The following is a 13,987-nucleotide window of genomic DNA, read 5'->3' as shown; positions in this document are numbered from 1 at the left end:
TCTCCAGTCCAACAAACCAAGGGAGGTATGGAAAGGCTTTAGAGCGGTGACGAACTTCAAAGCCCCCGCACATCATGCGACCCCAAGCACCCAACTGGCTGCAGAGCTCAACGAGTTCTACTGCAGATTTGAGCACCAATCTGTGCAGCTAGGGGTCCCTGCACCCGTGCCAAGGGGAGCTCCTCCCCTCCCATCCCCACCGCCGGATCACGACCCCCCTGTGCCAGTTGTGGTCCAGGAAGCGGACGTACTGAGACTCCTCCGCAGATTCAACCCCAGGAAAGCCGCCGGTCCAGACGGTGTGTCATCAACCTGCCTGAGAACCTGTGCAGATCAACTTGCTCCTGCCCTGACCCCCATCTTCAACAGGTCCCTAATGGAAGGCAAAGTACCCTCCTGCCTCAAAAGATCTCTGATTATCCCAGTTCCCAAAAAGCCAGGGAACACAGAACTTAACAACTTCAGGCCTGTAGCCCTTACCCCTGTCATCGCAAAGATCCTCGAACGTGTTGTTCTGGCCCTCCTGAAGTGCTCCACTGACGCCCTCCTCAACCCACACCAGTTTGCATACAGAGCCAACAGGTCCGTGGAGGATGCCATAAACATCATCCTGGCATACATCACTGAGCACCTTGACAAACCAGACTCCTATGCTAGGATCCTGTTCTTGGATTTTAGCTCTGCGTTCAACACCATCTGCCCGGTCATCCTGCTCGACAACCTTAGGCAGCTTGGAGTCAATCCCACCCTGTGTGCGTGGGTCAATGACTTTCTCTCCAACAGAATGCAGCAGGTTAAGCTCGGAAACTGCTCCTCCCACGAAAAAAACACCAACGTAGGGACTCCGCAAGGGTGTGTACTGTCCCCGCTACTTTTTTCTCTGTACACCAACAACTGCACCTCATCTGCAGACTCTGTCAAAGTCATCAAATTCGCAGACGACACCACTTTCATCGGCCTCATCGACAACAGAGGTGAGCACACTTACCGAAGCGAGATTGAGAGGATCAGCAATTGGTGCAAGGGAAACAAGCTCGTTCTCAATGCGACAAAAACTGTTGAGCTCATTGTAGACTTCAGGAAGCACCCCTCCACGCTCTCCCCAGTCTTCATTGATGGAAACACAGTCTCCAGGGTGTCCGACGTACGGTTCCTCGGTACAACCATAACTAAGGACCTTAGGTGGGAGCCAAACACCTCCAGGATACAGAAGAAGGCCCAGCAGAGGCTATTCTTCCTGCGTCAACTGAAGAGATTCGGTATGCCACGCGAACTGCTGACCAGCTTTTACACCACTACCACGGAATCCATACTCTGCTCCTCCGTCATTGTATGGTATGCAGGGGCATCCACCAAGGACAAGTACAAACTCCAAAGGGTAATTAACACGGCGGAGAAGATCATAGGAACGCCCCTTCCCCCCACTGAACCTCTTCCACACAGCGAGGCTGGGGTCGAGGGCTTCCAAGATCTCACAGGACCCCTTTCACCCAGGGAACCGCTACTTCGAATTTATGCAAACAGGCCGACGTTACAGGACCATCTATTCCAGAACTACCAGGCGCAGGAACACATTCTTCCCTCAAGCTGTCCTCCACCTGAACTCCAAACCCTCCCTCCGTGACTGTCCGTAGCGCCTAGCCAATGCTCGGATCCCTGAACTCTCACCACTCTGGGCAGTACTGCCCTTCACTCTAGCTGCCAGTGCTCTCAAATGAACTATCCCCCAGTTTCTACAATCTATGCTGCTATACCTGTCTCGTTGTATATTCCTGTCTGTTCTTGTTTTGTCTGTCATGTAAGAAATGCCTATGTCATGTGTACCACAACCAATTCCGGGCACGACAACTGTCGTACTTGGCGAATAAAGTCGATTCTGATTCTGATTCTGATTCTGATTCCTATCTCATTTTTTTTAACTAGAGACTACCTGTATTCATAAAAATATACAGAAAATGTACAGATCTGTTTACTGTGCGAAATGGCACTTCATCTGAGTTTCAGCCATAGTGAAAGCAAAACCTTCATTCAGAAGCCTTGATTGCCCCAGGAGCTCATAGGATTCCAGGACCTGCCGACATTCTGTGGTCGCAACATAATAACTAGTATAAATAACACGTAGAGGACATTTTTCATAAATGGAAGTTTTCTGTCATTATCCTAGGTGGGTGTTAAATAAGTGTAATATGCGTTTCAATACTTCCTGAAATACTGGTTCAACTTGTAGTTTAAATTTCCTCATACTTTATAGAGTCTACAGAAAAAAATTGTGAAAGGCAATATCTTTCCAATCTGTATACAAGACTAAATATAGACTATTCTAGGGTGTACAGTGGAAAAATAGACCAACAAATTTTAGAAAATGACATCATGGATAACGAAGATGTGGAAAGTTCTTGAGGACACCGTTAAAATATTTTTAATATTGTAGGATATATGAGGGTACTATTTTTAGAAACTTGTTACCAGGTGTTCAACTGTACTGTATATTCCACCAGCTAAACTTAGATGCTACTTTTAGCCTTTGCTGGTTTTATGGTTCTGATTATACGTAGTCCCCAGGTTACATATGTCCTGACTTGCAAACAGCTCTCCAATACAAAGGAGCTTGCCTGTCACAAGGATGTCCATTCTACATTGATGAGAAGAAGAATGATAGCCTGTCTGGGCTGCGTGGGACATTTACCGGTGGTAAGTAAACGACACAGGGGGCCAGAGGGGGACACAGAATGGAACAGTGGAGGCACAGGGGGCCATAGGGGACACTGGAAACACAAGATGAAACAGTGGAGGCATAATTACTTCTTGTATTTTACCTTGCATTTGACTCAATAAAATATATATTGGAAAAGAAACAGTGGAGGCAGAGGGGGAAAGAGGGGGACACTGGAGACACAGGATGGAACAGTGGAGACACAGGGGGACAGCGGGGGACACTAGAGACACTGGGTGGGGGCACAGTGGAGACACAGGGGGACAGTTGGAACACTGGAGAAACAGGATGGCACAGTGCAGACACAGGGAGAAGGGGGGGGGGGGTAGAGAGGCTCACTGGAGACACAGGATGGCACAGTGCAGACACGGGGGGGGGGGGGCACACTGGAGACACAGGATGGCATGGTGTAGGCACAGGGGGAAGAGGGGGACACTGGAGACAAAGGATAGCACAGTGGAGGCAGAGGGGGGAAGAGGGGGACACAGGATGGCACAGAGAAGGCAAAAGGGACACTGGAGGCACATGATGGCACAGGGGGCAGAGGGGGACACTGGAGACATAGGATGGCACAGTGGAGGCTTAGGGGGGAAGAGGGGGACACCAGAGACACAGGATGGCACAGTGGAGGTACACAGGGAAATATGGGGACACTAAAGACACAGGATGGCACAGTGGAGACCCAGGGGGATAGAGGGTGACACTGGAAGCACAGGGGGCACAGTGTTCCAGCTTACATACAAATTCAACTTACGAACAAACCTATAGTCCCTATCTCATTCATTAACCTGTGACTACCTGTAATGTTATTTTATGGGTGCCATTAAATGCTGAAAACTTGCAGTGAATTATTGATATGTATTGAATTGGCAAAAACCTTGTAAGTTTTTTTTTTTTTTGGCTTCCCCTGGATAAACTGAGACATGCAATGGAGCAGGAGAGAAAGGTACCTTATGTTTACTTATTTATCTGTTATTTTCTGGTTGAACTCAATTGATAAATATATTTTTTTCAACCAAACTATGTAACTAAGTCAGGCACTGGCATTGATTATTAGAGAATGAAGATGGAAGGGTCTGTCTGTCTATTCTGTCCATATCTGTTAATTGGCATATGCTACCTAATAAATTAATGTAATTTGGAGGACATGCTGCAGCCTAATTTTGTTTTGAAGGCAATGCTTCTTAATGATGATATATTTGTCAGCCTGTCAACATTTCACTGTATAACTGAGCTTTTGACACACCCCATTCTCTCAGGGCACATCCTCACTTCAACTTGGTCAACTTGGTTAGTTGGTCACTCCGGCCAAATATGTGCACCACCTCCTTTGTCCAGAGGTGCAGTTTCTATATTTATCCTATGTGTTATTTCCCTAAATGCACTACATAGAGTTGTGTAACTGAACTTGCAGACAGTTGTTTCAGCTGGCTTTGTCATTTATCAGTGCAATGTTTGGATTGGTTATGACTCTATAAATTGTGCTTTTAAGACGGGTGTTATAGGACCTTAAAAGTAATTATTATGGATGGACATGTTCCCATCTAGCTCAGTAAGGGTAAACAGACACTATGTTTAGCCTGTGATAGGTATTCTTTCTCCAAAGCCAAATGGCACCAAATGAGTGAAGCAGGTGGTTTCGGTGCATAGATTTGACCACCTGGCACCAAAACCAGGCGCCCCATTGCAGTAATGTTATGTTGCGCGGGGCGTCTAAGGGTAATTTGGGGCTCCGGTGGCTGACTGACCCCAAATTACATCTTCCTCCAAGTTGCGTCAACTCGGAGGGGGAATAGTATTTAATGCCGCTGGGGAATTTTGCGGCAGGAGGGAGATCGGCTCTCCCGGCGCCCAACTCATCGGCGATGCGACAACACGTATGCCAAATGAGGAGGCAGCAGAAATCTGATGCTGGGAATACACGGCTTGATTCTGAGCCATTTAGATGGCTCGACAGATAATTTCCAACACGTCCGATCTCCCGCCCGATTGTTTCGCCTCTCGATTCTGCTTTGAGGACAATGGAAAAAGATAAGAAAAATTAGCGGGAGATAAAAGAATTGCCTGCAGAATCGAGCGGGGAATCGATCGAGCGGGAGAATCGAGCGGCAAAATCGAGCCGTGTATGCCCAGCATGAGACTGCTACTTCTAAAGCTGCTTAATTATATATATATTTCTTTTATTTTTTTTCCATCCATGCCAGAAGCATACTAGAGAAGAGATAAAGGTTAATGGTTGTATAATTTTCTTTCATGGCTCAGGACATACAATACACCTGTTGCTACCCCTTCCAACTGCCGGAAACAATGACCGGTAAATGTGTGCTGCCTTCTCTGAAATCCAAGAGGCAAATATTAATACCAAACAATGCCTTTCAGCCCAGACTACTGTCTTTTCCTTGTGCCCAATGGCAGAGCAGACAGGCCAATGCTCGGACCACCACAATCAGCTGTAGAGCTTGGCATGGCTAGCACAGAACTATAAGCGCTTTGGGCACTTTGCTGGAAAGGCAGGAGTACTGTAAATAAATGTTTTTCAGTTGGTCATTTTATTTGTATTGTACTTTACATCAGTTGAATTAATTCTCTACAATGTAATAATTTTCTTTACCAACCATTGAAAATGAAGGTGTGTTACACGTGCATTTGTTTCTTAAAATGAAGTCAGATAGGCATTTATGAACAAAACATTTAATGACAATTAAGATAAAATAACAGAAATACACATTACAGTCTACATAGTTCACTTACATATCTAACATATTCTGGTACTTACGTATTATACTGCCTACTGAATTTCACTGCCCCCTGTTTAAAAGATGTTTAGGTCCATCTGGAAATCTAGAAGTCTGGCTTGCAGCAGAACTAATCAAGCAAACCAAGCCTCCAACTTGCAGCCCAGCGAGCAAACTGAGCAAGCGAGGATTCTGGTGTGCAATGACTGCTATCGAAGTGGACAGAATAAAAAAAAGAAAGCGGGTCCCGAGCCTGCAGCCCAACGAGTGGACAAGGGGCCAGTAAATCCAGTAAAGTGGGGAATATCACTTTAAAAGGAGTGGACACTCCTAACTCAACACCCCTTATCCCAGGATCATGTATCACACTGATGCGGGGCAGAGTGCAAATGATCGCCAAGACTCTTGAGTAAATATCTTTTAAACAAGGTCAGAGAAAAATGGCGCATAGTGCCGATGTTAAAAAATGGAGCCGCATTGAAAACATAACCTTGACGTTATTTAGCAATATCAATGTTTAATTATGGCGCACAGACGAAAAACTAATTGAAAGGTTAAACTGTTAAGCGACATATCGCTAATTATCATTTTACTGTCTTTAACATTAATCAACCCACCGTGAGGAGCGTTACTTCGGCTGCTGGCTCATTCACTGACACAATTACCTCGTATGTGGCGGCTTCTCAAGTTTCAAAATAAGCATCAGGAGGGAAGAGAGAGTAGTGGACGGGTGGAGAGCGGACACGTTAGACCTGCCACATCTGCCATCTAGGAAGAGCAGATCCCGGGGTGAGGATGGTTGGCACAGCGTGGGGATGATGCTGGCAGGAGGAAAGCTCAGCAGCAGGAGCCGGAATGCCACGCATGCAGCAGTGTGCTGGGTCACCCACACGGGATCGGCTGCCTGACCACTTCCAGCACCACTAGACAGCGGGCACTGCCAGCCAGCCACCAGAGCCCTGCCATTTATATTCGCAGCCTCTGTCATCTGGCTGATAACATTTTATAGCTAAACATTAAATAATGTTTAATAACGTTTATATCTTATCGTTAAATAACGGTAAGTGGCAAAAAAAAAAAAAAACTGCGGCATCACCGTGCGCCATTTTTCATATGCGCCATTTTTGACTGGACCCTTTTAAAACAGGGGGCAGTCAAATTTGGTAGATATAATATGGTACATAAGTACCCATATTATTTATTTTAGCATTTTCTATACAGAGCATAGAATACTACTACTACTACTACTGCTATGCTACTACTACTATTACTACTACTACCACTACTACTGCTATACTACTACTACTGCTATACTACCTTGTAGCAGAGACCCTTAGCTGACTACAGTACAAATATATGGAGCTAGAAAATGCTGCTAATATGCTATAGTTATTAGCAGTTGTATTGAGTAACATTAGCAGCAACTCAAACTGGAGTTTTGTAGCTTATAAAGAACAAAAAAAGAACACATGAAAATAAAGCAACAAATCTATGAACATGGATTCCTGAAGAGTGAAGTGCGGCGATTATGCAATTCATGCAGAGCAGGCAGAACCGGCTTCTGTTTCACACGGATGAGCTCAGTTTGTGGAAACTACGCTGCTGTTCCTTGCTGCTTCCTGTAGTCTTGCTTTCCTCTGCCTGCAGCAAAGAAAGATGTACATTGTCAGCAGTCCATACGCAAATTATTATTACTTACACACATCACTGTATCCACATAAAACAGGGTGAAATGTATTTTTGTGCTTACGTATATTCATTCATACGAGGCTTCTAGCTACAAAGGGGCCCCGGGGCAAAAGTAACCTCTATGCCCCCTGACACCTAGCCCCTCCCCCCAGTATAATAGTCAGAGGTGCCCCTAACTAAAGACCACCACACACTGCGTTACGGAGGCAGTTGTGACAGGCAGACATTCACTTCCTCTGAGTTCCAGGTGCTGGATGTCTTGTCTGTCTTCTCTGTAGGGTTGCTGTTCCGCACTTCCTGCCTCTCACAACTGGAGAAGCAGGAAGTGCAGATCAGCAGGGGCGTAGCACTAGGGGTTGCAGAGGTTGCGACTGCAGCGGGGCCCTTGGGCCAGACGGGCCTTGAAGGGCCTTACCTCAACTACAGTCTTAGCTCTCTATTGGTCCTGTGCTCATTATAATCACTTCTATAGATACTTTGAATAGTGGTAATCAAAAGCAAACTGTTCCCCTTCCCCTTCTTGCACCTCTGACACTGTAGTTGCCATTGACAGGTTTTGGTGAGCCATATCAATTGTTATGTATAGAGTGCTTGGGGGGGGGGGGGGGGGGTGGCACTTTAAAACTTGCATCGGGGCCCACAGCTTCTTAGCTGCAGATCAGGAACACTAAAGAGCAGACAAAGGGCCTGGAATTTGAAGGAGGTAAGTGTATGCCTGTCACCACTGCCTTTGGGGGGGGACACTTGGGGACCCCTATAGATGCTGGGGCCCTGGGGCAATTGTCCCCTTTGCCCATGTGGTAGTGCTGACCCTGCATTCATAGCAAATTGATGATTTCTTCATAGGACTGTACGAAATGTAGAACAGAAAGAGGAGAAAAGATCAACTCAAAGCAGAATTAGATTTTCACAACAAAGTAGGTAGAAATCTTTTTTTATTCGACATAAACAACAATAAAAATCAAGGTGTGTTTTGCAGAACAAGGGGGGTTAAAATAAAGGATTAGGTGGGGGAGTTAAGGTTAGGCAATTACAGGGGGGGGGGGGGTTATGATTAGGAATTAGGTAGGGCATCTTCTTTTTAGACACTTATGGGGGTTTAGGGTGTGTGTGTGTGTGTGTGTGTGTGTGTGTGTGTGGGGGGGGGGGGGGGGGGGGGGTTATGGGGGGTGGAGTGGGGGTTAAGCACTTTTAGTGAAGGGTGTAAGTTTTAATGATTGTCGGGTAGCGCATAGTAAAACATTGGTAATTTGTAATTACCAATATTTTACTATTAGCAGCACCACCCAGCGCCCAACTGCTGCAGTGGCAACACAATATGTACTCGATTTTCCAATGTGTTCTGTTAGCATACAATTGTTCCAATTTCTAGGAGGAAAGTGAACTACACTGTGTCCACATGTGACACATATTTACTCATTAGTTGATGTCTCAGAAGTGAGGATAACAAGCATGGATAGATGTCTACTAGGGCTGGTCATTGAGATGCTAATCATTGCAGGCTGCTGGTCCATTTCCAAGCTGCATAAAACTACCATAAAATTTGCATCAACTTATTGCATCTTAGTGGCTATCTATAAAGTCTACCTTTGGCTTACAGTGAGACTGCCTGCCATTGGTCCAGTCTTGACATTATTAGTGCAGAGAATTAGCTACATATTTTGTCCAACTTTATTGTTTAACGCAGTTACTTACCTGAGTACTGGCACAATCCGTTTAACCCATTGGTCTTTAGGATTTGCGCATACCCGAAATCTCTGTGTAATTAGTCTGCAATAAAAAGTAAAAGATATTTAATTCTCTTTGATACTTAAAGTGAACCCCAGGTGAGAGTTTTATAGAGGCTGCCATATTTATTTCCTTATAAGCAATACCAGTTGCCTGGCTATCCTGCTGATCCTTTGCCTCTCTAAAACTTTTTAGCCACAGACCCTGAACAAGCATGCAGCAGATCTGGTGTTTCTGGCATTATTGTCAGATCTGACAAGATTAGCCACATGCTTGTTTCCGGTGTGCTTCAGACACTATCGCAGCAGCAAAATAGATCAGCAGGGCTGCCTGGCAATTGGTATCGTTTAATAAGAAACAATTATGGCAGCCTACATATCACTCTCACTTTGGGTTCACTTTAAAAAAACCTTCTGTTTTCTTAAAATTTCCATAAGGATTTTTACAATTCTCGAAGCAGACAGACATAGTGGCATTGGATTAGGGGTTACAGAGAGAGGCTAAGGGGTTACAGTGACCATAATTATTGTTATAGTGGTAATAATTGATTGGGCTTTGCATACTTTGCATCGGCGGTCAGTGCTGGATGGTAAAGCAGCCCCAGTCTCAATCAGCACCTCTAAGGATAGGGAGTTCAGACCGTAACAGCTCAGACTCTGTCTGCAGCCTGGGTGCAATAATTGATGGGGAATTAAACTTCAGGAATCAAATGTCAGCTTTTGTGAAACATTCCTTTTTTCACCTGAGCAATATTGCAAAAATGAATCACCTCATATCTCCAGCAGATCCTACAACCCTACTCCATGCCTTTTTGCAATGCCTTCTATACAGGCCTTCCAAACAAACACCTGCACCGTCTGCAACTAGTACAGAATACCGCTACAAGGTTGTTAACTAGCCAACTCTGACATTGCCACATACAACTGATCAGGGCCAGATTTCTGGGAAGGCCAGAAAGGCCACGGCCTAGGGCAATAAAATCAGATAAGATAAGAAGGGCGGCATGACTTGGAGAGAGAAGAGGTCATATGTCAAAGTAGATCATCTCTTCTGGTCCTGCAGCGCAGCCAGCCAGCGCCCTGCTCTGCACTAATAGCTGAATTCCAGAGTTCCCCAATCCCTGCTTCTCTCTCTCACATTTCCTGGTGTGTTATAACAATCAGGATCAATCATAACTGTCACCTGATAATCTGTATGATGGACATAGAGATCAATGTGAGAAATACCAGAGATTTACATTACAAAGCAGATAGAACTAAGCTCCTCTGAGTTTTAATGCAGGCATTCACAAACATCAGTGAGCTCTGCTAGTTTCTTCACCTCTTTTACAGCTTTAACACTGACCCCAGCAGTCATTAATTACTTTATCTAACCCTAATTTATGTTTGTCTTTTTTTTTTCCTAGCTAGCAGTGATCTCTTGTCTGCTTCAGTTAACTCTTTCCTGGCTCATTTTCTGTCCTTCAGCTCCTACCATCTATGAGAACTGCAGGAATAAAAATGCTGTTTGCTTCCCTTTCATTGCTAAACTGTCACTTTAAAGGACACCTGAGCTGTTACTACCTCTATGCTAGCGTGTTTGGTTTGGCATCCTTCTACTTTCCTGTAGCAGTAGAGCATTGTACCCTCTTAGCAATCAGCGAAAGCAGAGAGTTTTGAATCAGGATGACACCATTTATTGACTTAAAAGAAAAAGAGTAAGCTTTCTGCTAATAAACTTTCTTCAGACTTTGTTTTTGTATACTGTCAATATGTTAGAGCACACCACCATATGTACATTCAACATTCAAAAGAGATGCATAGATTTTTCAGCAAATATAAATAGATGTCATTCAGATGCTTTAAAGTGGAGCTAAACTCTTGCACAGGACAGAAGGAAAACAGAGAAATGTACCATGTATGTATTTAGAGAGCCTGTCTAATTCCCCCTCCTCTGTGTCTAATCACAAGTTGTAATTTATCTCTACACTGTGTCACCTGACTGCCACAACATCTAAGCTCATTTGAAAGCACAGGATGTTAAAATATGTCTGCTTCCATAAAAGCAGGAAGTAGACACACTGCAGATTTATTGCAGGATTTGTATCGGCTGTAACAAAGAAATGTTTTTATTTAAAGGTTATGTTGTTGCGTATCTTTTAGAGCAGAGAGGAAGTTCTGAGTTCAGGTCCACTCTAATTACAACAGAACATCCAAAGTGGGTCTTGACAGGATGTTAGCTACTTACCTGTTCTCTGTTTTGGATGGGCTTCTCTCAATTGCACTGCCCTGCCACCTGTTTGTGACTCCGACTGCAGCCAGTCTCACAGAGGACAAAGAAGCAGCGCATGCTCTGGCCACTCGCGCTCACTGTAATTTCTCGCTCCTGCCCATGGCCGGTACAGTGTTATGCATTCTTGACAAGTACCGGTCATACATCAGCGTCATTTCTCAAGTATGCATGCCCAGAACACTATTGGCTGCTGTGCACATTCGGGCAGGAGCGCAAATTACAGGAATTATTTGTTGAATGGGGGGCAGAGCAGCACAACTGAAATGAGCCCATTCAAACCAGTGATCGCTAGTCAGAGTGTTGTACAAAATATTTTTTTTGGGGGGGGGGGGCACTTGGTGACAGCTGGCCTAGGGCACTGGAAAGTACAAATCCGGCCCTGCAACTGATCCTTTGTTCACTCCACCGGCTACCCATAAAATCGAAAATTCTATGTAAGATTGGCTTATTGACATTCAAATCTTTGCACATATTGTCCCCTGGATACCTGAAAAATTTGTTGCAACTGCATCACACCTTCCTCAATCTTAGGTCAAAAGGATCTAATAACTTGGTCACCCCTAGAAGCCATCTCAAAATGTTTGGAGACAGAGCCTTCTGTAGCATGACACTTCACACTTTGGAACTCCTTGCCACACACGATCAAAACATCTTTGGAAGCAAACTGAAAAGCCATCTGTTTGTTATGGCATTTATAAACAAACACAGAACACTTATATAGTGCTTTTCTCCTGGCGGACTCAAAGCGCCAGAGCAGAGCTGCAGCCACTAGGGCACGCTCTATAGGCAGTAGCAGTGTTAGGAAGACTTGCCTAAGGTCTCCTACTGAATAGGGGATGGCTTACTGACCAGACAGAGCCGAGATTTGAACCCAGGTCTCCTGTGTCAGAGGCAGAGCCCTTAACCATTACACCATCCAGCCAAAGACCTGACTGTCTCCTCTATAACACAGTCCAGCCTGCAACCATATATTGGTATGTGACTTATCTATGTGCTTTGAGTCCTATGGGAGAAAAGAGCTATACAATTGTTATTGTATTGTATATTATTATTGAATATGTCCCATTTATTAGCCAATATTTTTTATTTTTTTATTAGTGTGTTATCTGAATACTTTCATGATAATCTAGTTCATAGGCGTACTTACATGACTGCATCAATGTCGCACACCTCGTATGAATACTGATTTGTGTAGGATCTAATCATCTTCAGTGGCAATGGCTTTTTTGTGTAGGAATAACAGCAGTCGAACACTGGGGATGAGAGAGAAGATGTTTGCTTTTTTTCCAAAAATGTTATTGAATTTTTACAGTATATTATACAAACTATTGCAAGTCAATTGAAGATGTTTTAGGGCCTGTTTCCACTACACGCAGAATGGATGCAGAATGGATGCAGAAGAACTGACTCCAATGAATGCCTATGGGCCTGTTTCCACTAAACGTGATTTTTCTGATGCAGAATTTCCCATAGGCGTCAGTTTTGGAGTCAGTTTTTCTGCATCCATTCTGCGTGTAGTCTAAGCAGGCCCTAAGGCATTATGTAGCCACTTTGCACATTATTAATTGAACAAGATGTAAAAGTGACATGTGTCACCTTAAGGGTTTCTTTCAAACGAAAGCCTTCATTGCCACATTGTTAGAGGGCGTGGTTATAGATAATGGCAGTTGGTGTTGGCTGTTTTTTTTCATGTCTGCCAGTAGTAAAGATGATTACGTGGAAGCTCATTGTGGATCAAACAACAGGAACAAATTACATGGTGAATATCAATCATTACGGTACTTGATCTCTTCTCCATTTTTTTAACTTCTCCAATTTTTTTTAATTTCTCACTTTGCAAATGTGTTTTATTTTTCCCCTACTACTATTTTTTGGTAAAGTTATTCTATAAGCACAAAAACTCACTCCCAACCAATAGACAATGCATTCATTTTGATCAGTTATTAAAACGGTTTACTATTTTGGATTATTATCATTCTCAGATTATTCATTGATCAAGGGTTAATATTGGGTCATGTGTACCAGCCCTCCTTCAATCACCACTGCACTCTCTTTGTCTGCAAGGGTTAATAGGTCCTTGGACTTGGTTTCTGCAATGCTAGACTTGTTTACTAAACCAAAATAGTAAAACACTTTACCAGTCCTACTAGTAAATGGAGCAATCAATCCAATAAAATTATTTATTTTCAATACTTTATATTTCTCTAATTAAAAACAAAAAATATGCTCAATACAATACAAAAAAGACATGTATTATTTTTAAATCCAAACTCAACTAATCAAAAAAATTTAAAAAAATTGCTTTACTTTCTTATAAAATCACATTTCTCTTTCTCCACACTGACTATAACCCAGACACCCGCTGACACAGCAGAACATGATTACAGGACAATAGAGAAAGTGATTACCCACCTGCAGCCTCGTTCAGGGACTGGAGCCCTAGCAACAGGATGCACGATACACAAAAAAGGTAGCTGACACGAGACATGATACACATCAGTGGTTTTCTCTTTGTTGTGCTGACAGAAACGTGAGCGGTTATATACTTCATAGATAGACAAGACCCCTCCTTCCTTTCACCAAAGACTAGGGACTTACCCAACTGTGTTCCATTTCTTTGGCCACAGACACATCTAAACTATTTATATTAGCACTAAATGACAAATGCTTGGAAAGTTATACTTTCCAAGTATCCAGACTTATGGCCACATGTTCGAGCACAAGGAAATGACACTGTATGTTGTGTTCCAAAGTATTCTTTTTTTAAGCTTCCTATACCAACATCAAACCAACAAACTGATTCAGGCCATACCTTTAATGATCAACTGTACATGGTTTAACCTTCCTGGCG

At 43.7% G+C, this 13,987-nt stretch overlaps 1 protein-coding gene across 1 annotated transcript; it reads right to left on the bottom strand.

The window, feature by feature from the left end:
- Window positions 1–5,441: 5,441 nt before the first annotated feature.
- On the bottom strand, window positions 5,442–13,635 carry LOC137570446 (C-C motif chemokine 20-like). Its single transcript, XM_068279115.1, has 4 exons — window positions 13,549–13,635; window positions 12,284–12,389; window positions 8,833–8,907; window positions 5,442–7,089 (listed from the first exon to the last, which is right to left on the bottom strand). Exons 1-4 carry the CDS (start codon window positions 13,631–13,633, stop codon window positions 7,029–7,031), a joined length of 327 nt encoding a protein of 108 aa, XP_068135216.1. The 5' UTR covers window positions 13,634–13,635; the 3' UTR covers window positions 5,442–7,028.
- Between the last annotated feature and the right edge of the window lie 352 nt (window positions 13,636–13,987).

Source organism: Hyperolius riggenbachi, chromosome 4 (genome assembly GCF_040937935.1).
Source record: "Hyperolius riggenbachi isolate aHypRig1 chromosome 4, aHypRig1.pri, whole genome shotgun sequence".
Lineage (NCBI taxonomy): Eukaryota > Metazoa > Chordata > Amphibia > Anura > Hyperoliidae > Hyperolius > Hyperolius riggenbachi.
This window is presented reverse-complemented; position numbering and strand designations above follow the sequence as displayed.

What these genes read in the sequence shown, in the direction of transcription:
- LOC137570446 (XM_068279115.1), bottom strand. Translation starts at nt 13,633, where the DNA reads ATGTGTATCATGTCTCGTGTCAGCTACCTTTTTTGTGTATCGTGCATC. An exon ending in TGCGACATTGATGCAGTCAT is followed by an intron (nt 8,908 to 12,283) that starts GTAAGTACGCCT and finishes TTTTTATTGCAG; the next exon opens with ACTAATTACACAGAGATTTC. An exon ending in CGGATTGTGCCAGTACTCAG is followed by an intron (nt 7,090 to 8,832) that starts GTAAGTAACTGC and finishes TCTTTGCTGCAG; the next exon opens with GCAGAGGAAAGCAAGACTAC.